Source organism: Callithrix jacchus, chromosome 16 (assembly GCF_049354715.1).
Source record: "Callithrix jacchus isolate 240 chromosome 16, calJac240_pri, whole genome shotgun sequence".
NCBI lineage: Eukaryota > Metazoa > Chordata > Mammalia > Primates > Cebidae > Callithrix > Callithrix jacchus.
In genome coordinates this window covers 67,678,244-67,705,754 of record NC_133517.1, presented here as the reverse complement: position 1 = coordinate 67,705,754, position 27,511 = coordinate 67,678,244, and the positions used below count along the sequence as shown (strand labels likewise).

At 39.0% G+C, this 27,511-nt stretch overlaps 1 protein-coding gene across 5 annotated transcripts in view; it reads right to left on the bottom strand.

The window, feature by feature from the left end:
* LOC100412432 (gasdermin C) overlaps positions 1-27,511 on the bottom strand; it is a 47,419-nt gene that overhangs the window by 4,464 nt on the left and 15,444 nt on the right. For all 5 annotated transcript variants that reach the window (XM_035277179.3, XM_078352438.1, XM_008983268.5 and 2 more), the window contains 3 exons: positions 13,959-14,124; positions 10,945-11,056; positions 8,802-8,846 (listed from right to left, as the gene is read on the bottom strand). In XM_035277179.3, the coding sequence (XP_035133070.3) occupies positions 8,802-8,846; positions 10,945-11,056; positions 13,959-14,124 (323 nt within the window). The remainder of the gene's footprint in view (positions 1-8,801; positions 8,847-10,944; positions 11,057-13,958; positions 14,125-27,511) is intronic.

Sequence of the window (27,511 nt, the reverse complement as noted above, 5' to 3'; positions counted from 1 at the left end):
TGTTGGAGAGATGGTAGTGAATGACTGTAGCCACTCTTCATTCATCGCCACACCGTAGCCTAGCCTCTCGGAAACGCTGTACACTTGGGAGAGAGAGGGTACAGTGACTGGGTGACATTACATTGAACTCAGTGCTGCCTTATCATATAGCAGAGAGCAGAGCCAGGCTGGACTCAATCAGTGCCAGTGCACAAAGGGAGCATTTGGACCAGATCTAGTAAAAGGGGAATTGCCCATTCCTTCTTTCAGAACTCAAGTTTCCTGGTAAGCCTCAGTAATGCCAGCCAAAGTGCTCTGGAGTCCTAGGAGAACTTAAAGGTCAGTCTCCTAGGAGAACTTAGAGGTCAGTTTAGGACATGAGGACTGCAATTTTTAGGTAATTCCTAATGCTAAGCTGGTCTCAGAGACAGAGAACTAGAGTGACACATGACCTAGAGAGACACTACTTGGGGTAGCTAAAAAAACAGTGGTTGTGCTACCCCGCCCTTAATCCCAGGCAGTGCAACTCACAGCAATGAAAGTGTGTCATTCCCTTTGATTAAGTGGAAGAGAGCAAAGAGCACAGAAATTTTGTCCTGCATCTTGGAAGCCATCTCAGCCACAGTAGGATAGGAGACTGGGCAGAGTTGTGAGGCCCCCATTCCAAGCCCTAACTCCTAGATAACAGCTCTAGACACTCCTGGGGGAGAAAGAAACCTACTGCCTTGAAGGGAAGAACACAGCCCTGGCAGAATTCATCACCTGCTGAATAAAGAACCACTGGGCCCTAAATAACCAGCAGCAGTACCCATATAGTATGTAGTGGGCCTTGGGCTCTGAGATGTGCTGACTACAGGTGTGCCCCAGCATATTCCCAGCTGTGGTGGCTGTGGTGAAAAAATCCTTCTGTTTGAGAAAAGCAGAAGGAAAAGTAAAGGAAGCTTTGTCTTGCATCGTAGGTACGAGCTCAGCCACAGTGATGCAGTGTACCAAACAGGCTCTCAGGGCCCTCTAGACAAGGCCTAGGCTCTTCAACAGCATTTCTGGACCTGCCCTGGGCCAGAGGAGAGCCCACTTCCCTAAAGGGTGAGACCCAGTCCAGCTATAATTTACCACAAGCTGACTGATGAGCCCATGGGCTGTCAGCAAACATAGGTAATGGCCTGGCAGAACCCCTCTGGGATCCTCTGCCTGTGAAAGGGGGAGGGTGAGTGGGAAAAACTATGTCTTATGATTTGAGCGACAGCTTAGCAGCAGTAGAGTAGAACATAAGGTAAATTTATAAGGTTTGTTTACTCCAATCCCTCAATCCCTAGCTCCCAGACAGCATCTCTGTACCCACCCAGGGACTGAGAATACTCACTGCTCTGAAGGGGAGTACAAAAACCTCACTGGCTTTATCACCTACTGACTGTAGAGCCCTTGGGCCTTGAGTGAACACAGGTGATAGCCAGGTAGTGGTTATAGCAGGCCACGGGTGAGACCCAACACTGGGCTGGCTTCAGGTCTAACCCAGTGCTGTGCCAGTGGTGGTAGCCACAGGTGTGCTTGCATCACCACCCTCCCAGTTCCAGGTGGCTCAGCAAAGAGAGAGAGACCCCATTTGTTTGGGAGAAAGTAAGGGGAAAGGACAAGATTCTTTGCCTGAAAATGCAGATAACTATTATGGATCTTATTCAAGACCACCAAAGCAGAACCTCTACAAATCTGCAACAACCACAGAGATTAACTAAACAGGGAGTCCCACTCCCTTTGAATACCTGGAAAGCCTTCTCAAGGACAGGCACAAACAAGCCCAGACTGAGAAGACTACAATAAATACCTAACTCATCAATGCCTAGATATCAAAAGACATCTACAAGAATCAGGATCACCCAGGAAAACATGACCTCACCAATGAACTAAATAAGCTACCAGAGACAAATCCTGGAGAAAAAGAGACATGTGACCTTTCAGATAAAGAATTCAAAATAGTGTTTTGAGGACACTCAAAGGAATTCAAGATAACGTGAGAAGGAATTCAGAATTCTAACAGGTAAATTTGAAAAAGAAATTGAAATAATCAAAAAGAATCAAGCAGAAATTCTGGAGTTGAAAAATGCAATTGACAAACTGAAGAGTGCATGAGAGTCACTTAATAGTAGATTCAGTCAAGCATAAGGAAGTATTAGTGAGTTGAAGACAGTCTGTTTGAAAATATGCAATCAGAAGAGACAAAAGAAGAAAAAATAAAAAACAATGAAGCACATGTATATGATCTAGAAAATAGCCTCAGAAAGACAGCTTTAACTATTGTTGGCCTTTAAGAGGACATATAAAAAGAGATAAGGTAAGAAAGTTTATCCAAAGGACTAATATTAAAGAATTTCCCAAACCTAGAGAAAGATATCAACATTCTAGTACAAGTACGTTCTAGACCACCACGTAGATATAACTCAAAGCAGACTATCTCAAGGCATCTCATAATCAAACTTTCAAAGATCAAGGATAAAGGAAGGATCCTAAAGCAGCAAGGAAAAAGAAACAAATACCATACAATGGAGTTCCAATATGTCTGGCAACAGACTTTTCACTGGAAACCTTACAGGCCAGGAGAGAGTGGCATGACATATTTAAATTGCTGAATTAAAAAAAGCTTTTATCCTAGTATACCTGGCAAAAAATATCCTCCAAGGATTAAGGAGCAATAAAGACCACTCCAGACAAATAAGAGCTGAGAAATTCATCAACACCAGACCTATCTTACAAGAAATGTTAAAGGGAATCCTTCAATCTGAAAAAAAAATGACCTTAATGAGCAAGAAGAAATCATCTAAAGACATAAAACTCACTGATTATAGAAAGCACATGGAAAAACACAAACATTATAACTATAATATATATATTATATTATAACCTATACATAATATTATAATAATATATAACTATAATTGTGATTTGTAAACTACACTTACATAGAAAGACTAAATGATGGATCAATCAAAAATAACAACTACAACAACTTTTCAAGACATAGTACAATAAGACATAAAGACAACAAAAAGTTAAAGTGGGAAGCTAATGTGGAGTTTTTATTAGTTTTCTTTCTGCTTGTTTATTTCTTTATGCAATCAGTGTTAAGTTCTCATCAATTTAAAATAATTGGTTATGAGACAGTGTTTGAAAGTCTCGAAGTAACCTCACATCAAGAAATTTAGAATGGATACACAAAACAAAATGCAAAAAAATAAAACATCACAAGAGAAAATCACCTTTACCAAAAGAAAGGTAAAAACAAAGAAAAGAAGGTGACAAAACAAACAGAAAAGAAGTTACAAAATGGCAAGAGTAAATCCCTGTTTATCAATAATAACATTAATTGTAAATGGGCTAAATTCATCAATCAAAAGATAAAGAGTGAATGGATGAATTAAAGAAGAAAACAAGATTCCATGATATACTGCCTACAAGAAATACACTTCACCTATAAAGATATACATAGACTGAAAATAAAAGGATGGACAAAGAGATTCCATGCCAAAGATCTAGAAATAGAAATTCCCTTTGACCCAACAATCCCATTACTGGGTATATACCCAAAGGATTATAAATCGTTCTGTTATAAAGACACATACACATGTATGTTCATTGCAGCACTGTTTGCAATAGCAAAGATCTGGAACCAACCCAAATGCCCATCGATGATAGACTGCACACAGAAAATGTGGCACATATACACCATGGAATACTATGCAGCCATAAAAAAACAACAAATTTGTGTCCTTTTTAGGGACATGGATGAACCTGGAAACCATCATTCTCAGCAAACTGAAACAAGAACAGAAAATCAAACACTGCATGTTCTCACTCATAGGCTGGTGTTAAACAATGAGAACACATGGACACAGGGAGGGAAGCATCACACACTGGGGTGTGTTGGGGTGGACTAGGGGAGGAACAGCAGGGGATAGGGAGGTTGGGGATAACATGGGGAGAAATGCCAGATATAAGTGATGGGGGAATGGAGGCAGCAAACCACATTGCCATGTAGTACCTATGCAACAATCCTGCATGATCAGCACATGTACCCCAGAACCTAAAGTACTATATATATACATAGCAGGAATAGCTATACTTGCATCAGACAAAATAGATTTCAAGACAAAAACTGTAAGAAGAGCCAAAAAAAGGTCATTTTATAATGATAAGGGGGTCAATCTAGCAATAGGATATAATGATGGTAAATATATATGCACTCAACACTGGAGCACCCAGATATATAAAGCAAATATTACTGGAGCTAAAGAGAGAGAGAGTATTAAAGCTAAAGAGAGATTATTAGAGCTAAAGAGAGTAATAAGTGGAGACCTCAACACCCTACTTTCAGCACTCAACAGATCTCCCAGAAAGAAACTCAAGAAAGAAATATCAGACTTATTCTGCACTATAGAACAAATAAACCTAATAGATACTTACAGAACATTTCATCTAAAGTCTGCAGAATACACATTTTTTTCTCCTCAGCACATAGATCATTCTCAATGATACATCATATGTTAGGTTACAAAACAATTGTTAGAATATTCCAAAATATTGAAATAATATCAACCGTCTTCTCTGACCACAATAGAATAAAACTAGAAATTAACAAGAGGAATTCTGGAAACTATACAAATACATGAAAATTAAACAATATGCTCCTGAATGACCAGTGGGTCAAGGAAAACATTAATAAGGAAATTGAAACATTTCTTGAAACAAACGATCATGGAAGTAATAGAAACACAACATACCAAAAGCTGTGAAACACAGCCAAGCAGTACAAAGAGGGATATTTATAGTTATAAGTGCATACATCAATAAATTAGAAAATCTAGAGAAAAATGATACATTCCTAGACAAATAGAACCTACCAACATTAAACCAGGAAGAAATGTAAAACCTGAACAGATCAGTAATGAGTAATGAGATTGAAGCTGTAACAAAAAGTCTCCCAGTAGAGAAAACCCCAGGACCTGAAGGATACACTGCTGAATTCTACCAAAGATATAAAGCAAAATATGAATACTAGTCCTATTCAAACTATTCCAAAAACAGAAGAGAGAATACTTCCAAACTCATTTTATAAGGCCAGTATTACCCAGATACAAAAACCAAAGACACATTAAAAAAAAAAAGTACAAAACACTATAGGCAAAAAAAAACTCTATAGGCAATATCTCTGATGAATATTGATGCAAAAATTTTCATCAAAATACCAGCAAACTGAATTTCAACAAAATATTAACAAGATCATTTATAGCCAGGTGTCATGGATCACACCAGTAATCCAAGCACTTTGGGAAGCCAAGGTGAGCAGATTACTAGAGCTCAGGCGTTCAAGACCAGCCAGGGAAACATGATGAGACCATGTCTCTTCAAAAAATACAAAAATTATCCAGGCATGGTGACACAACCTGGAGTCCCAGCTACTTTGGGGCTGATGTGGGAGGATCATTTGAGCATTTGAGGCAGAGGTTGCAGTGAGCCATGTTCACACCACTGCACTCCAGACTAAGCACCAAGTAAAACCCCAGTAAGAAAGAAAACAATGAAAAGAAAAGAAAAGAGAGAGAGAGAGAGAGAAAGAAGGGGGGAGGAGGGGGATGGGGGAGGGAGACAGAAAGAAAGAGAGAAGGAAGAAAGGAATAAAAGAAGGAAGGAAGAAATGAAGGAGAAAAGGAAGGAAGAAAGGAAGGAGAAAAGAATGAAGAACGAGGGAAGGAAGGAAGGAAGGGAGGGAAGAGAAGGGGAGGGGAGGGGAGGGGAGGGGAGGGGAGGGGAGGGGAGGGGAGGGGAGGGGAGGGGAGGGAAGGGAAGGGAAGGGAAGGGAAGGGAAGGGAAGGGAAGGGAAGGGAAGGGAAGGGAAGGGAAGGGAAGGGAAGGGAAGGGAAGGGAAGGGAAGGAAAAAGTAAAAGAAAGAAAGGGAGAAAGAGAATAAGTAAGTTAGGGAGGAAGGAAGGAAAATCATTCATCATGAGCAAGTAAGATTTTTCCCAGGTATGCGAAGATGGTTCAACATACACAAATCAATCAATGTGATACATTATATCAACAGAATGAGGGACAAAAAGCATATGATCATTTCAGTTGATGCTTAAAAGGTACTCCATAAAGTTCAGCATCCATTCATGATAAAACCGTTTATAAACCATGTATAAAAGAAAGATACCTCAACATAATAAAAGCCATATACAGCAGAGCCACAGCTAGTTTCATACCGAATGGGAAAAAAATCGAAAGCTTTTCCTCTTAGATCTGGAACAAGACAAGGATGTCCACATTCACTATTGCTATTTAACATAGTACTGGAAGTCTTAGCTAGAGCAATCAGACAAGAGAAAACACCTATGGCCATCCAAATAGGAAAGGAAGAAGTCAAATCATCATTGATCGCAGATGATATGATCTTATGTTTGAAAAAAACCTAAAGGCTCCACTAAAAAAACTAGTAGAATGATAAATTAGTAAAATTGAAGAATACAAAATCAACATACAAAATTCAGTAACATTTTTTTTGCCAACAGTGAACACTCTAAAAAAGAAATTAAAAAACTAATCCCACTGATGATAGGGATAACAGTAAATACCTAGGAATTAACCAAAGTAAAAGATCTCTACAACAAAAACTACAAAACACTGATGAAAAAATTAAAGAAGACACACAAAAAATGGAAAGATATTCCATGTTCATGGATTGGAATCATCAATATTTTTAAATGTCCATACTCCCCAAAGCAATCTACAGATTCATTGCAATTCCTATCAAAACACCAATGACATTCTTCACAGAAAGAAAAAGAATTCTAATATTTATATGAAATCACAAAAGACCCAGAGTAGTCAAAGCTATCCTCAGCAAAAAGAACAAAACCAAAAGAATCACATTACCTGACTTCAAATTATTCTGCAGAGCTATAGTAACCAAAACAACACGGTACTGGCATAAAAAAAAAAAAAGACACGCAGACCAATGGAACGAAATAGAGAACCTAGAAACAAATCCATGTGCCTACAGTGAACTCATTTTTGACAAAGACGCCAAGAACATACAATGGAGAAAGGACAGTCTCTTCAATAAATACTGCTGGCCGGGTGCGGTGGCTCAAGCCTGTAATCCCAGCACTTTGGGAGGCCGAGGCAGGTGGATCACGAGGTCAACAGATCGAGACCATCCTGGTCAACATGGTGAAACCCCGTCTCTACTAAAAATACAAAAAATTATCTGGGCATGGTGGCGCGTGCCTGTAATCCCAGCTACTCAGGAGGCTGAGGCAGGAGAATTGCCTGAACCCAGGAGGCAGAGGTTGCGGTGAGCCAAGATCGTGCCATTGCACTCCAGCCTGGGTAAGAAGAGCGAAACTCCGTCTCAAAATAAATAAATAAATAAATAAATACTGCTGGGAAAACTGGATATCCAAAACCAGGTGAATGAAACTAGACCCCTATTTCTCACCATATACAAAAATCAAATCAAAATCATTTAACAACTTAAATCTAAGGCCTCAAACTATGAAACTACTAAAATAAAACATTAAGGCAACTCCTCAGGACAATGATCTGGGCAAAGATTTCTTGAGTAAACACCCCACAAGCACTGGCAACTAAAGCAAAAATAGAAAAATGAGATTGCAGCAAGTTAAAACGCTTCTTCACAGCAAAGGAAACAATCCACAAAGTGAAGACACAACCCACAGAATCAGAGAAAATATTTGCAAACTATCCATTCGAGAGGGATTAATAACCAGAATATTTAAGAAGTTAAAATGACTCTATAAAGATAAATCTAACAATCTTATTAAAAATGGGCAAAAGATGTGAGTAGACATTTCTCAAAAGAAGACATACAGATAGCAAACAAACATATGAAAAGGTGCTCAACCTCATTGATCATATGAGAAATGCAAATCAAAACTACAATGAGATATCATCTCACCCCTGTTAAAATGGCTTGTAGCCAAAAGACCGGCAATAACACATGCTGGGAAGGATGCCAAGTAAAGGGGGTTCTCATATGCTGTTGATGGGAATGTAAATTAGTACAACCACTCTGGAGAACAGCTTCCTAAAAAAACTAAAAATAGAGCTACCCTATGATCCAGCAATCTCCCTGCTGGGTGTATATACCAACAGGCAGGTAATGAGTATACCAAAGAGATATCTGCACTCCCATGTTGTTGCAACACTGTTCACATAGTCAAGATTTGGAGGCAAACTGAGTGTCCATCAACAGATGAATGGGTAAAGAAAATATGGTACATATACATAGTGGTATACTATTCACCATAAAAAGGAATGAGATCCTATTATTTACAACAACATGGATGAAACTGGAGATCATTATGTTAAGTCAAATAAGTCAGGAACAGAAAGACAAACATCTTATGTTATCACTTACATGTGAGATGCAAAAATCAAAACAGTTGAACACACAGGGATGCTACCTGAGACTGGGAAGGGTCAGGGAGGGGATCTCAGGGATAGGTAGGGATAGTTAATAGGCACATTTTAAAAAGCTAGAAAGAATTAATAATACTGAGCATTTGATAGCACAACAGGGCGACTACAGTCAAAATAATTTAATTGTACATTTTTGAAAGCTAAAAGAGTATAAGTGGATTGCTTGTAACACAAAGGATAAATGCTTGAAGGGATGAATACTCCATTTTTCCATGATGTAATTATTGCATACTGCATGTCTGTGACAAAACATCTCACATACCCCATAAATATATATACCTACTATGTACTCACAAAATAAATTTTTTAAATAAAAATAAAATAAACCAGACTTAGGAACTCACCATATTGACAGATGCTCCGTTCATCATCATCTGTGACGCGAACGGCTGAATGGAAAAGAAGTTCATTAGGAGACTAGTTATTTCTGCCTGAGTCTTTCCCATCCCTATACCTGGAACAGGGAACCCCTTGTATCAAAACCACTGGGATGCTGTTAAATCTGACCACTGGACTCACGCTGTGTCTTCTGAATCACTTTGAAGTGTGCCCTGGAACCTGCATGTAAATAAGCACCCAAAGTGCTTATTTACATGCAGGTTCTTCATTTTGCCATCCAACATTTAGAAATTACCTTGATAAAGTAAAGAAACTCAGCTTCCTTTGACCTTCAGGAGGTAGGACTGCCTCCTGCTGCCCTTTTCTTACTGACCTGCCTTACTTACCACTCCCAATCTGGCATCTTCTTGGATGATTTCACATTCCATGTAGAGAAATGTGCTGAGGTCTAAAACTCACCTAACACTAAAGTGCAAGTGTTCAACAGGGGAAAGAGTCCATGAAGAAGACAAAAAGTTGTATAACTGTTGAAAAGCTTAGAGGAAACGAATGAATGAAGTTAGAGGAAAAGCTAACTTCACAGCAGTGACTGCAAGTTATGTTCTGACTACTAGCAGGGAGAGTGGCACTCCTCTATGTCAGACACCACATCTGTAGAATGGAAATGAGATCTCCTCTCCCTGGCTGATACAAGGAATAGAGATACATCTCTAGCAATGCACTGACTCCAGTTCATCTTCACCCTCTCCAGTTCAGCAGGATCTTTCCCCTCACCTGACAACAGGCTCACGTCTTCACCATCTCATAATCCCCTTTCCCTAAGCTACGTGGACTTTAGTTATCACCTCCTCCTACCTATTGTCCCCTCACAGCCAACTTTCTTCAAGTCATCTACACACTGGGTCCCCATTTCCTCTCTTTGCATTCACACTTCCTCCACTGTGGTTTATTCTCCAATGAGTCCCCCTGGCTTTGGTCACCAGTGAAAACTGATTTGATTCTATCTGGATACCACCACATCACGTTCTGTGGAGTCTTCTTTTATCTGACCACATCATTTTTGATTTGTTGTTGATGATTATGATATTTTGAAACTAGGGCTCCTTTTCTTTTCCTTCAATATTAAAATATTAAAATCCTATTATGTTATATATTAAAATAATCTTATCACATATATTAAAATCATCTTATAATTCACCATGACCTTTGATAGTGCCACCATCTCCTGGTGCCCTCAGCAAGAGTCCTGATAGTGGAAATCCCATTCTCACCCCTTCTCCTCCTGAGAGAGCTGCTTTGAATATGGTCAGTTTTCCAGAAGCCAGAATCCACTAGCTGTGAAAGATTGGAGAGTTCAGCTTCATTCTGTCTATGGCCGCTGATGAGAGGTAACTGACATCAGGACACTCCCTTGACCATGTTGCAGTGAGGATACTTTGGGCAGTAGAGTGTGAGAGTGAGTGTGGGAGAAGGAGGAACTGAGCTCAATCTGTATTAGAATGAGCTTTAGCTGGGACTCAGCATTTGGGAAGGGAGAGGACAAGGACTGAGAGCCAGTTGTGTTCCCAGCACTCACCATCACACCCAGGCATGCAACTGACACAGATGCTTCTGCCCACATGGAGTCTGAACCCAAAGTGTGTGATCAGGAACTGTGCATTTTGAGGCTGGTGAAGGAGGAAAAGATGTAGATAAAACTCAGCCTTATGTTCTTAGTGTTTTGTGTCTGCAATTTTGTGATTCTGCTGTTGTTGCCTCATAGGACCTTAACCTGGGGTTATGGGTAACCTTGGATAAGCCTCTGTGGCTGATGAGTTGCTGAGGATGCTTAAATGAATAAGGATGGTTAGGATTACAGTTGGACCTGACCAGTGCTAACAACACTCCAAGATGAACAAGTTGGATTATTTTCCATGTACGAGACTGTCTCTGTATCTGCCAATAGCAGCATTTCAGCCAGGCCATGCTTGGAAGTGCCTCTGTGTAGTAGGATGGGTATGTGCCCTGGGTGGGGAGAAATATACATACATCTCCTTGGATAGGCAGAGCAGGAAAGGTTACATATTGTGGTTATTTTCCTGTCATTTCTCTCTCAGGAGAAGCAGACACCTCTCTCTACCCCCATCTGCCTCGCTGAGCTCTGCTTACTTCTGTCTTTTTCCTCAAAAATCAGCCGCTTTGCTTTATATGCCATCACCATGCCCTTCTTCAGAGTCAGCACCTTCTCATTCTTTCTGAAAATACTTCCTAGGACTTCACCCTGAGGAGAGAAACCAGACAACACAGTATTAAATGTATGTCATTGTAAAGGTCAGATGGCTCTAGAAAGCTCATGAGGAAAAACACCAGCATTCCCTGCTCTCATCCTCCCTACTGCTGACTTCTGATTGCCATCACTGCTTTTCTTCCTTGTTTCATCCTGTTCTCATCTTCCCATTTCTCAATTTCATGTTGATATTGTAATGTTTTTATTTCTTTCCATATTTAAGCATATCTATTCTCTTTTTGATTATGATGAATTTGTTTTCCTTCTCTTCCCTCATTCCTTATTTCCTTTCTATCTTCCTAAAATAATCATACCTCAATGTTTATTAAGTTAATATTCACTGTTTATACTCGGGAGAAACTGCTTTTCCACACTCCCAACCTTTCCTTTATCAGTTAATGTGATGTCCCTGTGCGTTTCCTGTCTCTTAATTTATTCTCTCCAGAGCAGATGGAGGACACATTTTTTTGAGACCTTGTACATCTAAAGACATTTTTTATTTTACCTCTCATACTTGATATGTTGACTGGGCATAGAATTGAAGGCTGGAATTCTCTGGGATATGACTTTATTTCCCTTTTAGAAATATTTATGGTTTTCTTTTTGGAGTAAATGTTCTATAAGTTTACACTTATATTTTGTGGTATGAATCTATGTTGACTTATGAAACCACACCTTCAGTGGACACTTTGATTGTGGAAACACATTCTTTGGGTCTCAGAACCTTCCTTGTATTTTCTCCTGAAAGATTTTCCCCATTGCATTATGTCTTTGTTCTCCCCTTCAGGAACTCCTATTATTCAGGAGTAGTAAATCTCCTTGACTGATCCTCAAGTTTGTTTTGTTTTGTTTTAATTGAGACAGGGTCTCATTCTGTCTCCCATGCTGGAATGCAGTGGCACAGTTATGGCTCACGACAGCCTCAACTTCCCAGGCTCAAGCCATTCTCCCTCCTCACCCTCCCAAGTAGCTGGAACTACAAGAATGTGCCACAGCACCTGGTTAATTTTTTGTTTATATTTTGTAGAGACAAGGTCTCACTATGTTGCCCAGGCTGGTCTTGAACTCCCGAGCTCAAGCAATCCACCTGTGTCAGCCTCCCAAAGTGCTGGGATTACAGGCATGAGCCGCTGTGCCGGGCCTCCAAATTTTTTTATGAATATTCTCCTATCTTTTTGCTTATCATTCCCTGAGAATTTCTTTGATTTTGCTTTCTGACTCTTCTATTTAAGAAAAAGAATAGTAAGTTTCTACAACTCTGTTTTTAATTTATAAGAGCCATAAATACCCTTTTTACAGAGCACTATCCTTTCATGAAAACAAAATGTCATCTCTTTAGAGGGATCAAGTATTTCTTACTTCCCTATGTCGTCTTTGTTTCCTCTAATTTCCTGATTTCAAAGTGTTTTTGCGTTGTGTTTTAGACTTTCCTCAAGTGTCTGTGATTTTTCTCTGTTTTACTAACGAGTGAAGCAGGAAAGCTGTTAAGTGTGCATTGGCAAGATATGTTGAGTAGAGGTTTCACTTTGGGGCAACCAGGCAGGGATTAAGCTATCTCTTTGGAGTCTCAGTTGTTGGCGTTTTTTCAGTTATTTCTTTTGTACTGGTTAATTTTCCTAGGAAATAATTCTTTAATCTCCCACCTAGGCTTTGTGTTGTGGGGGTGGAGGAGGTAGGGACGTGATGCCTGAAGCTGAGAGGGGAAAGGGGCTCAATGTCCTCACTCCCATTGAGGACATGCACTTATTCCCCTTTTTCCATATGGCTTCTCACCTCCACCCGTCACTGTAACTAGACTTCCTAAATCTAGAGCCCACAGTGAATGAGTTTTTCAGAAGGTCTTCTGCCAGAGTGGGTGAGGGTAGGTGCCTCGCTATGCAGAGGTGGGAATGGATTTGGGCTCTGAATGTTCTTTATAAAGATACCCTGAAATGATTATTACACATTGTATGCCTGTAACAAAATATCTCATGTACCCCATAAATATTTATATCTACTATATACCCATAAACATTTTTTTTTATTTTAAAAGATTTCCAATCAATATTTCTTACTTTCAGTCCCACCTATACCCTGTCTTCAGAGGTAACTAGTGCCTCCAATTCCTGAACCTTTTGGGGATTCTTGTTTCTAAAATTTCTCCCCTGCTGCAAGTGGCCGTCCACTATTCCTGCTTTCCAGGGTCTGTTACCATTTGTCTACTTTTAAGTAGTAACTCACTGCATTAGGAAAGTTAGTACGCACATCAGATTTTTTTCTTTAGTTTCTAAAGCTCTTAAGTGACGACCAGTTACACGGACATAATGCAAAAGCATACTATAACACACACAAACTTTATATGTCTTTCACCCATACTTGAGCTGAATATTTGATAAATAAATTTATTCATATTAAAAATATTAGACTTGGTTATTGTGAATGACTCATATAAGTCACATGTAAATCACATGTACTTGAAGATACTTTGATTTCACTCCTTGAAACATTTATCAGGTTTTCTTAGAGCTTAAAGTACTTTAATAACTGGGGTTTGGTGTTAGGGTCCCTCATTTCTTCCAGCCATAAAACTAGACTGTATATAACACAGCAGCCACACATCTAGATTCTGCTGAATTTATCATTTAACCAAAGCAAAACACAATATTAAATAATTAAATATGTTTCTGATTTTATCAATACTGCATGACCCCTATACTAAAACACTGTAACGGAAGCTATTAGGATATACTCTCAGATCAGAAGTCAGGATACACTGACATGTGAGAAGTGGGAAATAATGACTCCACCCCTCATAATCCCTGGGAATGAGTCCAGAGCCCCCTGGGAAATGAAGCTTGGTTGACAGGACTGGCTGTACTTTTTTGTATTTCAATCCCACTTCAGGACAAATGTATACCTTGACACCAGTAATCCAAGAAGAAATCTTCAAAATAAGATCAATACTACTGTAGTCGTACAGCACAGTATCACGGGTCAGTTCAACAATGTCTGTCACCACGTACAGGTTGTCCCTGCTCTTCCAACACCTCTTTACATATTCCGGCTCTGGATGCAACAGTTTCCTGGGGATTTAAGGAAGGAGGAGGAGAGTAAGAGTGGGAAAGAGATGGCTTTTCAGATTACTCTGGGTGCCCTTCTCATCACGAGCTGGGAGGAGGGCAATGCTTTTAGACTCATAGGTGAGTCACCAATGAGTGTTCAACTACCTAGGGCAGCAGAATGTTTTATCTGACATGCAGAATGGAGAAGATTGCATTGATGGTGATTCAGGTGTGAAACTATATATATCATATTGTTAAAGGCATCTACATTTTACTAAATTATACGGGTTCTGTTAAGGTATAATTTATAGAATTTCAGCACTAGGGTCTCTAAGAAAAAAAAAGGGGGCTACAAGCAGAAAGGTCTACATAACTGAGAACAGTCCTTAGGAGGTCCTGTTGTGAAAGCTGGGTATTCACACCAAATATGTCCATTAGCACAATCGGGGGGCTGGGGAGCAGATAAATAAAGTGGGATGAGGCAAGAAGGACTCTGGATGATTTCATGACCATTACAGATTTATTGTCCCTGGTGGGTGGATTGGTGGGGCTGAAACTGATGATATAGTTTCCAGGGATATCTGAATGGTTTGCAGGATTGAAGATCAATTTCATCTCTATTTCAATTCTGAAACTCAGCCTTGATTCTACTCAAGGGAGCCATTCAGTGTCCTATACAAAAGTCATGTGGAATATTGAGGGACTCTTAATTTTCTTTTCAGTGGAAGAGGTTACTGAGCACACAGTATTAGGTTTTTCTCATTGCTGTTGGAATAAAATTCAAGCTTCTTGCCACGTCCTCAGATGCTATGTTATCTGACACCTACTTATCTTCCAAGTTTCATGTTGTATCTCCTTTATCCTGGTTGTCTAAGATTCCAACCCACTGACCTCACCCCTTATCCTGAAAACACCAAGCTCTATTTTACCCCAAGGATATTAAACACCTCATCAGGACCCCTTTCTTCCTACTTTGCTTGCTTTTCATTCTGTACATGTCAGTGCAACTGTTAAACCCAAAGAGAGACCTAAATGGACTCCCTTCCTTCCACCCAGTCTCTTTTACCTCATCTTTTTATTACTATCCAAGCACCCCTCAAAACATTTATAGGTGAAAACACATTACATGTCCCTCATCTCATTTATTAAAACCATCTCACTACCTTCTCTTTTTTATGTAAAAGTTTTAGTTCTGGCTTCTCTTGGTGCTGACAAATAATATTTACCTGTGAAATTAAAGGCTCTTTAAATACTGAAAGATATCTCTGCGAGAAAAATGCTTCTCTTTCTGTGAGCTACAGAAATTCACATGCTGTTTTGCACCATGAACAGTCTTTACAAATGTTACCTCTAATTCTCGCAAAAAAACAGGCATACAGAAATTGTGAAATGTCAAAGTAACTTTTAGCCTTTAAACATTCTGTGATTTTAGTTACTTCTTACCTAATAGTTTTTTGCCTTGATAGAAATATTATTTAAATTTACATATCTGTTTCTACCATGCATGAAAACTTACTTTTGTTTAGCCCTTAATGGATCATTGGAAATCCATCTTTCCCAAGGTACAAGAAGGTAAATTAAATCCCAGGACAGAGGTGAAATACGCAAGAAGACAGAATGAGAGGTCCTTGGCTATATACTACCTCACAGAAAGTTCTGTTAGTAATTATCCATAGACAAAAATGCTCCTGTAAAAAACCCCAAGGGTGAGGCTGAAGCACCCCCTTGAAACACACACAAACACACACACAGCCTCATTAGAAAGGTAAAAGTAATAGTTTCACTTTGCAATATCACCCCTCCCCCAAGTGCCATCACAACATGGATGGAATTCCCCTGGGCTCACGACTTCTTCAGTGTGAAAAAGAGAGCCAAAGTGGATATCCAGCTTCAAACAGCATTCCAAAGCACATCCTAGGAGGTCCAGCCATGTCCCATGTCACAGAGAACATTGAGGGAATCGGAAGGACTAAACCACCTCTGGTCATCTAGAAGCAAAGAGGTGGTCAAGGCTTCGGCAATCACAGCATGGATCTTGGCAGTGACACTGCATTCCTACCAGCAGTGGCACCCAATCAGAGAGACCAGCCAGGACCTTGCCCATCTACAGACCAAAGCCAACAAATTTGTCTGGCCAGGAAGTATGGTAGGCAGTGTCTGTCTGGCTTGCATCCTTAGCAAGTGGTAGAAAAGGCTGGGGATGCCAGCCTCAGAGCCTAGCCTAGGTTCCTTGCAAGATAGGAAAGCCAGCCAGCAACCCTGCCTAACAGTGGAGCACAGCCTCTAGCCCCAACTGACCAAGGATCCTCCACAACAATTCTGCTCAGCCTCAGGCCCAGCCTAAGAATTTGCCCATATTCAGAGGCCAGCCAGCAACCACACCTAACTGCAGAGCACAGGCTCTGACCTGGCCTGACCAGGAAGTCCCAAACAGTGACCCTTTCCAAGTTCAGAGCCCAGCCCCAAACCCCACTCAAGGAAGTACTTCCCACTCAAGCAGGAAGTACAGCTGGTGACTCTGCCTAACTGTGGAGCAGTCTCTTACTCTGCCTCATGAAGGAGCCTGATCAACAACCCAACACAGTCTTGAAGCTCTGCCTACAACCACATTCAAATGTGGGACACAGGCTACAACCCCAGCCAATGTGGGAGTTCACAGTGACCCTGACTGACCATGGAGCAGAGTAGTCCTACCTGGATCAAGTTCCCAGCCAGTAATCCAGCACAAAAACACAGTGCAGGCTGTGCCCCTTCCCAAACATGGAGCCAAGCCTGTGGCCTGCCCAACTACAAAGCACATCCTGAGACCACCACCAATTACAAAACCTAGTCTATGGCTCCATCTGAACATGATGGTCAGCCAGCAGTACATCCAGTCAGGGAGCACTTCATGGGTCCCCATCCAACCAGGGACAACTTCAGAGCCCAGCCTAAAGCCCTGTCCAATATACAATCTAAACAACAGTACCACAAAGCCAGGAGCATAGGCTGCAACAACATCTGACAAGAAGTGATTGTGTGGTCCAGCCAGTTGCCCTACTCGACACAAAGCCAGTCAAAATCTCCACCCTATGAAGGAGCCCAGCCAGTAGCCCTGCCTGAATGCACAGTCCAACCAACAGCTCTTCCTGACCACAGAACCCAGCCAATGATCCAACCCAACCATGAAGCACAGCCAGCAGTTCCACCTCAGGGTGCAGGCAGTGGCCCCACCAACTAAAGAGCATAAACAGCCACACTTACTCATGAACACTAACAGCCACTCCATCTAGAACCCAAGGTTAGACTGACTGGTGAAGGTCTATCTCCACTGATATGAACTGTTAAGGCTGGAAGAGGTGGCTGCTGCCTCAAAAGCACAGAAAGAAATGCACGGGTACGAAGATTATGAAGTATCAGGTAAACACTTACCACCAAAGGAATCTGATAAAGCTCCAATGACTGACTCTAAAGAAATGGAGATCTATAAATAAACTGACAAAGAATTAAGAGGTTCAATGAACTACAAGAAGAACAGACAACTAAACAAAAATTTTTAAAAATACACAAAATTAGTTCCGCAAAGAAATAGAAACCATTTTTTTAAAATCCTAAAGATAAAGAATATAGTAACTAAACTGAAAAAATTTAGAAAAGGCTCAACAGCAGATTCAATCAAGGAAAATAATTAGTGGACTCAGCAAAACTTTGAAATTATTTAGTCAGAAGAATAAAAAGAAAACAGAATGTAGAGTGAAAAATATTCTGGCACTTATGGGACACAATCAAGTGAAACAAAATATAATATTCTCCAGAAATATAAGAGCGAAAAACAGAGATAAAGCTTATTTGTAGAAATAATTATACCCAGATGCAGTGGCTCATGCTTATAATCCCAGCACTTTGGAAAACCAAAGTTGGAGGATCACTTGTGTCCAGGAGTTCAAAACCAGCCTAATATTGAGACCACATCTCTCCCAAAAAATAAATATTTAAGCAGGTTGGTGACACCACCTATAGTCCTAGCTAATCAGGAGTCTGAGGTGGGAGGATTACTTCAGCCTAGGAGGTAGATCCTGCAGTGAGCCAAGATCATGCCACTGCAATCCAGCCTGTGATAGTGACAAGACCATTTGGAAAGGAAAGGAAAAAGGGAAAAGAAAAAGGAAAGCGACCTCCCAAATTGTGAGACAGAAGTGGGCATCAAGATTTATCACACTAAAAATTTCCCAAATAGGTTGAACCCAAAGGGTCTACACCAAGACACATTATAATTAAATTATCAAAAGATAAAGAGAAAATATTGAGAGTAACAAGAGAAAAGCTACTCGTTACATGCAGAGGAGTATCTATGAGACAATCGGCAAATTTCTTAGAAGAAACCTGGCTAGGAAAGGATGATATATTCAAGATACTTAAAGAAAAGAAAAACTACTGTTTTCTGTTGCTATAAGAGAATACGACAAACTGGCTAAATTATAAATAACTGAAGTTTATTTGGTTCATGGTTCTGGAGGCGGGGAAGTTCTCAGAGCATGGCACCAGCATTGGTGAATGTCATCTCATGGAAGATGGTGAAAAGCAGAAGCAAACACAGAAGACAAAGAGAATACAAGGGCTGAACTTCACCCTTTTGTCAAGAGCCCACTCCTGCCAAAACTACCCAACTCCCACGATAATGATATGAATCCATCCATGAGGGCAGCACATTTATGGTCCAATCACCTCTTAAAAGCCCCACCTCTTAATACTGGTACAATGAAAATTAAATTTCATTATGAGTTTTGGAGGGCACATTCAAACCACAGAAACTGTCAAACAAGAATACAAAACTCAGCTGTCCTTCAGAGATAAGAAATAGATTTTCCCAAACAAACAAAATCTGATGAAGTTCACCAGTAGATTTTCCTTACAAGAAATGCAAAAAGGAGTTCTGAAATGAAAATATGTTAATTTACAACATAAAACACATTAATGTGTAAAATTCACCAGTAGAGGAAAATATATAATCAGAGTCAGAATTCTGTAATATTCTAAATGTGGTACATAAACAATTTTCACCTCTGATATAAAAATGTTTTAAATATATTAAAAATAACTACAATAATTTGTTATTAGATATACAATATAAAAAACATGTAAATCATAACATCAATAAACTAAAATATCAATGAGGGGAAGAAGGAAAGATATAATGCTTTTTATGCAATCAAAATTAAGCTAAAGGCCAGGCACAGTGGCTCATGCCTGTAATCCCAGTAATTTGCAAGTTCGAAGGAGTCAGATCACTTGAGGCCAGGAGCTCAAGACCAGCCTGGCTAATTTGGCAAAACCCTGTCTCTACTAAAAATACAAAAAAATTAGCCAGACGTGGTGGCACACACATGTAGTCCCAGGTACTTGGGAAGCTGAGGCATGAGCACTGCTTAAACCTTGGAGGCAGAGGTTGCAGTTAGCTGAGATTGTGTCACTGCACTCCAGTCTCAGTGACAGAGTGAGACAGTCTCAAAAATGTCCCAAATCAGTTGAACCCCCCCCAAAAAGAATTAACTCCCCAAAAATTAAGTTGTTATCAGCATAAAATAGGATATTGTAAGAATAAGATATTTTAGGTAAGCCTCATTGTAACTACAAAAAAAACCTACAGTAGATATGCAAAAATTAAGAGAAAGGAATCAAGCATACTACCACAAAAAGTAATCACATCACAAAGGAAGATGGCAGGTGAGAAAGTAGGAAAGAAAAAAAACTGTAAAACTTATAAAACAATTAAAATGACAATAGTAAGTACTTACCTATCAATAATTATATTAAATGTAAATGGATTAAATTTTCCAAACTAAAGACCTAGAGTGGATAAATATATAAGAAAGCAAAATCCAATGACTTGCTGCCTAGAAGAGATTTGTGTTAGCTTTAAGGACACATAGGCTGAAAGGGAAGAGATGGAAAAAAATTCTAATGCAAAAAATGACTCACACACACACACACACATTGTATATGTGTATATATATATACACACACATATATAGTGTATATATATATAGTGTGTGTGTATATATATATAGTGTTGTGTGTGTGTGTGTCTATGTATGTATGGCCACCTTCATTCATATATATTTATATATATATTTGGGGGGGTGTATATACAGTCATATATACACATATATATATAAAACACTAAATATATATATAAAAGTTGATTTGACTTAAGTGAACTTGTCAACTGTAACAAGATAGAACAATGCCATTATAGCCATTATATAATGATACTATTACAAATATGCAGCAAACATCAGAGCACATAAATATAAAAATCAAATTAAAATAACTGAAAGGAGTAATAAATAGCAATACAAAATTAGTAGGAAACTTTAATACCTACTCTTACTAATGGCCAGGTCACCCAGAAAAAAAAATCAATACAGAAATACAAAACTTGAAAAACATTATAGACAAAATGAACCAAACAGACACATACTGAACATTGCACCTAACAGGAGCAGACTACAGATTCTTCTCCAGAGCACACAACACAATCTCCAAGCTAGATCACATGTTAGGTCACAAAACAAGTCTTAACAAATTAAAGAATATGGAAATTATTTCAGGTATCTTTTCCAATAACAATGGTACAAAACTAGAAATAACAACAAGGAATTTCAGAAAATTCATAAATATGTAGAAATTAAACTGAACAACCTGGGGGTCAAAGAAGAAATCAAAAAGGAATTCAAGTAATATCTGAGACAGACAAAAATGAAACATAACATCCCAAAACTTATGGGATACAGCAAAAGCAGGTCTAAGAGGAAAGTTTATAGTTATAAACACCTACATTAAGAAAATAGAATTCAGATCAAATCAGCCACCTAACTTTACATAACTAGAAAAGGACAAATTAAGCCCAGAATTGACAAAAGAAGGAAATCATAAACATTAGAGCAGAATAAATTAAATGGAAAATAGAAAAACTATAGAAAAGGTCAATAAAATGAAGGGGTTTTTTGAAAAAATTTTAAAATTGACAAACCCTTATCTAGACAAACCAAGAAAGAAGAACTCCAATAAATAAAAATTATAGTTAAAAGGAGACAATACAAATGATGTCACAGAAATAAAAGGGATTATGAGAGTCTGTTATCAGCAATTATATACCAATGAACTGGGATATCTAAGAGAAATGGATAAATTCCTAGAAATATATGACCTATTGAGATTGAATCATGAAGAAATAGAAAATATGAACATATCATTAACAAGTAAGGTAATTGAATCAGTAATCAAAAAAGCTCCCAAAATACATGCCCATGACCAAATGCCTTCAGTGGTAAATTCTACTAAACATTAAAAGAAGATTAATATCAATCCTACTCAAACACTTCCAAAAAATTGAAGAGGAAAGAATAATTCAAACTCACTGTGCAATACCAGCATTACTCTAATACCAAACCCAGAAAAGGACATTACAAGAAAAGAAAATTACAGGCCAGTATGTCTGATGAACTTAGATGCAAAAGTCCTTAACAAAATTTTAGCAAACCAAATTTAAGAGCTCATTAAAAGGATCATACACCACAATCAAGTGGAATTTATCCCTGGAATAAAAGAATAGTTCAACATATGCAAATCAATAAATATAATGCACCACATTAACATAATTGATGACAAATCCATATGATCATTTCAGTAGATGCAGTAAAAACACTTGATGAAATTTAACATTCTTTCATGATAAAAACTCAACCAATTAGATATAGAAGAAATGTACCTTAACATAATGAAGGCTATACATAGTCGTAATAAAGCCCACAGCTAACATCAGGCTCAATGTCGAAAAGCTGAAAGCTTTTTCTTTTAAATAAGGAACAAAACAAGAATGTCCACCCTCACCGCTTCTATTCAGTATGGCACTGGAAGTCCCAGCCAGTGAAATTAGGGAAAAATAAATAAATAAAAAGCACCTAAACAGGAAAGAAAGAACTAAAATTGCCTCTGTTTATTTATATTTTATACATAGAAAATCCTGAAAACTCCAATTTAAAAATGTTATAACTAATAAATAATTGCAGTCGAGTTGTTGGTTACAAAATCAACATTTAAAAGTCAGTTGTATTTCTACACATTAACAATGAACTATCTTTAAAAATCCATATGTAGGCCGGGCACAGTGGCTCACACCTGTAATCCCAGCACTTTGGGAGGATGAGGCAGGTGGATCACGTGAGCTCAGGAGTTTGATGCTAGCTTGGCCAACATGGCAAAACCCCATCTCTACTAAAAATACAAAACATTAGCCAGGCATTTTGCTTGAACCCCAGAGGCAGAGGTTGCAGTGAGCCAAGATCACGCCATTGCACTCCAGCCTGAGTGACAGAGTCAGACTCTGTCTCAAAAAAAAAAATCCATTTATAATAGCATCAAAAATAATAAAACACTTGTGAATACATTTCACCAAGGAGCTGAAAGATCTTTATACTGAAAACTACAAAATTGATGAAAGAAATTAAAGAAGACAAAAATAAACAGAAAAATATTTGTGCTCATGGATAAGAAGAATTAATATTATTAAAATATCATACTATTCAAAGCAATTTATAGATTAAATACAATTCCTATCAAAATACCAATGACATTCTTCACAGACATAGGGAAAAAATCCCAAAACTCTTATGGAAAGACCCAGAAGAGTTAAAGCAATCTCAAGAAAGAACAAAGCTAGGAAGAAGAGATCCAAGTTGGCCGAATGTGAGAAGAATTTGGAGAGTGGGAGATCACTGCATTTCCAAACGAGTTTTTACTGCCCACAGACCAGATTTCCAGGCTGAAAAGTGCCACAAGTTTCCAGTACAGCTGTTTCAGCCGGCACTGTGGGTCTCTGCACAAAACTCACACAAATCCAGGCAGCCATTTCAACAGGTGCCTGGAATGCCTGGGATACAGAGCTGCCATTCAACTGAAAAAAAAAGGGGGGCTGAAACAGGAAGCCAGGTGATCTGGCTCAGCAGACCAACCCCCAAGAAAGACCAGCAATCTCAAATGCTCTGGATAGAGTTTCACAGGAAGCACAGCTGGACCTGGGACAGTCCAACTCGGTTTGCCATTACCAACGCAGTCCACCATAACTGAGGCAGACCATCATTACTGAGGCAGTTCTAACAGGAAGTTCACATAGCAGCTGGGCAGAGCCTACAGCAGCTCAGTAACATCTGTGCTGGCAGACTATGACTAGACTGCCACCATGCTGGGCAGGGCATCTCTAAAAAGAGAAAGCAGCATGTCAGGAACTTATAAATAAAGCCAACTTTTCTAGGACAGAGGACCTGGGAAAAGAGGCAGTTATGAGTTCAACTGTAGCAGACTTAAATGTACCTGTCCAGAAGCTCTGGACAGAACAAAAGAGCTCCCAGCTCAGCACTTGAACTCCTATAAGGGAGAGACTGTCTCCTCAAGCAGCTCCCTGACCCCTGTATATCCAAAGAGACACCTCATATAGGAGAGTTCAGGCTGACATCTGGTGGGTACCCTTCTGGAATGAAGATGACAGAAGAAGAAACTGGCAGCAACCTTTACTGTTCTTCAGCTCCTGTCAGTGATCCCCAGGCAAGCAGGGTCTGAAGTGGACCTCCAGCAGGCCTACAGCAGAGGGGCCTCACAGTTAGAAAGAAAACTACAAAACAGAAATAACTTCAACATCAACAAAAATGATGCCCACTCAGAAACATCATCTGAAAGTCACCAACTACAAAGACCACAGGTAGATAAACCACAAAAATAGGAAGAAACCAGCACAAAAAGGATAAAAACATCAAAAACCAGAATGCCTCTCCTCCTCCAAGGGCTCACAACTCCACACCAACAAGGAATAAAGCTAGAGAGAGAATGAGTCTGATGAATTGACAGAAACAGGCTTCAGAAGGTGGGTAATAACAAACTTGAGCTAAAAGAACATATCCTAACTCAACGCAAAGGAACTAAGAATCTTGAAAAAGGTTTAGATGAAATGCTAACGAGAATAAACAGCTTAGAGAATAATATAAATGAACTGATGGAGCTGAAAAACACAACAAGAGAACTTCACAAAGCATACACAAGTTTCAAGCTGAATCGACCAAGCAGAAGAAAGGATATCAGAGACTGAAGATCAACTCAATGAAATAAAATGAGAAGGCAATATCAGAGCAAAAAGAGTGAAAGAAATGAACAAAGCCCCCAAGAAATATGGGATTATGTGAAAAGACCTAATCTACGTTTGATCAGTGTACCTGAATGTGGTGAGGAGAATGAATCCAAGCTGGAAGACACTCTTCAGGATATTGTCCATGAGAACTTCCTCAACCTAGCAAGGCAGGCCAGCATTCAAATCCAGGAGATACAGAGAACACCACAAAGATATTCCTCAAGAAGAGCAACTCCAAGGCAAATAATGGTCAGATTCGCCAGACTTGAAACGAAGAAAATAATGCTAAGGGCAGACAGAGTGAAAGGTTGGCTTACCCATAAAGGGAAGCCCATCAGACTCACAGCAGATATCTCAGCAGAAACCCTACAAACCAGAAGAGAGTGGGGGCCAATATTCAACATCTTTAAAGAAAAGAAGAGAACTTTCAACCTGGAATTTCATATCCAGCCAAACTAAGCTTCATAAGCGAAGGAGAAATAAAATCCTTTACAGACAAGCAATTGCTGGAAGATTTTGTCACCACCAGGCCTGTCTTATAAGAGCTCCTGAAGAAAGCACTAAACAAGAAAAGGAACAACCAGTACCAGCCACTCCAAAAATGTACCAAATAGTAAAGACGATTAACACAATGAAGAAAATGCATCAACTAATGGGCAAAACATCCAGCTAGCATCAAAATGGCAGGATCAAATTCACACATAACAATATTAACCTTAAATGTAAATGGATTAAATGCCCCAATCGAAAGGCACACACTGGCAAATTGGATAAAAAGTCAAAACCCATCAGTGTGCTATATTCAGGAAACCCATTTCATGTGCAAGGACACACATATGTTCAAAATAAAGGAATGGAGGAAGATTTACCAAGCAAATGGAGAGCCCAAAAAAGCAGGAGTTGCAATCCTAGTCTCTGATAAAATGGACTTTAAACCAACAAAGATCAAAAGAGACAAAGAAGGGCATTGCATAATGGTAAAAGGATCAATGCAACAAGAAGAGCTAAGGATCCTAAATATATACTCCCCCAATACAGGAGTACCTAGATAGAGAAAGCAAGTTTTTAAATGACCTACAAAGAGACTTAAACTCCCACACAGTAATAGTGGGAGACTTTAACACTCCACAGTCAATATTAGGCAGATCAACGAGACAGAAAATTAACAAGGATATGCAGGACTTAAACTCAGATCTGGACTGAGCAAACCTAATAGACACCTACAAAACTCTCCACCCCAAATCCGCAGAATATACATTCTTCTCATCACCACATCACACCTACTCTAAAACTGACCACGTAATTGGAAGTAAATCACTCCTCAGCAAATGCAAAAGAATGGAAATCATAACAAACAGTCTCTCAGACCACAGTGCAATCAAGTTAGAACTCAGGATTAAGAAACTCAGAACCACACAACTTCATAGAATCTGAACAACTGGCTCTTGAATGTTGACTGCATAAACAATGAAATGAAGGCAGAACTAAAGATGTCCTTTGAAACCAAAGAGAACGAAGATACAATGTACTAGAATCTCCGGGACACATTTAAAGCAGTGTCTAGAGAAAAATTTATAGCAATAAATGCCCATATGAGAAGCAAAGAAAGATCTAAAATTGACACCCTATCATCAAAATTGAAAGAGCTAGAGGAGCAAGATCAAAAAAACTCATACCTAGCAGAAGACAAGAAATAACTAAGATCAGAGCAGAAGTGAAGGAGACAGAGACACAAAAATCCCTTCAAAAATTAATAAATTCAGGAGCTAGTTTTTGGAAAAGATCAACAAAACAGGCCACTAGACAGATTAATAAAAAAAAAAAGAGAGAAGAGTCAAATAGATTCAATAAAAAATGATAAAGGGGATATCACCACCAATTCCACAGAAATACAAACTACCATCAAAGATTACTACAAACAACTCTATGCACATAAACCAGTACACCTGGAAGAAATGGATAAATTCCTGGACACTTGCATCTTCCCAAGCCTAAACCAGGAAGGAGCTGGAAACCCTGAATAGACCAATAACAAAGGCTGAAGTTGAGTCAGCAATTAATACCCCACCAACCAAAAAAAAGCCCAGGTCCAGATGGGTTCACAGCCGAATTATACCAGACATACAAAGAGGAGCTAGTACCATTCCTTCTGAAACTATTCCAAATGATCCAAAAGAGGGAATCCTTCCCAAATCATTTTATGAGACCAACATCATCCTGATACCAAAACCCGGCAGAGTCTCAACAAAAAAAGAAAACCTCAGGCCAATATCCATGATGAACATAGAAGCAAAAATCTTCAATAAAATACTGGCAAACCAATTGCAACAGCACATCAAAAAACTTATCCATCATGATCAAGTAGGCTTCATCCTGAGGATACAAGGCTGGTTTAACATACACAAGTTGATAAACGTAAGCCACCACATAAACAAAGCCAAAGACAAAAACCACACGATCATTTCAATAGATGCAGAGGAAAGCCTTTGACAAAATACAACAGCCCTTTCTTCTAAAAACTCTCAATAAACTAGGTATAGATGGAACGTATGTCAAAAGAATATAAGCTATTTATGACTAACCCACAGCCAATATCATACTGAATGGGCTAAAACTGGAAGCATTCTCTTTGAAATCTGGCACTAGACAAGGGTGCCCCCCTCTCACCACTCCTATTCAATATAGTAGTGGAAGTTCTAGCCAGAGCAATCAGGCAAGAAAAAGAAATAAAGCGTATTCAATTAGGAAAGGAGGAAGTCAACATGTCTCTATTTGCAGTTGACATGATTGTATATTTAGAAGACCCCATTGTCTCAACCCAAAATCTCCTGAAACTGACAACCAAGTTCAGCAAAGTCTCAGGATACAAAATCTATGTGCAGAAATCACAAGCATTCCTATACACCAATAACAGACTAAAAGAGAATGAAATGAAGAGAAAACTCCCATTCACAATTGCTACAAAAAGAATAAAATACCTAGGAATAAAATTAACAAAGGATGTAAACGACTTCTTCAAGGAGAACTGCAAGCCACTGCTCAAGGAAATAAGAGAGGACACAAACAAATGGAAAATTAGGAAGAATCAATATTGTAAAAATGGCCATTCTGCCCAAAGTAATTTACAGATTCAACAGTATCAAGCTACCTATGATCCTCTTCACAGAACTGGAAAAAAACACTTTAAACTTCTTATGGAACCAAAGGAGAGCCCGCATATCCAAGACAATCCTAAGCAAAAAGAACAAA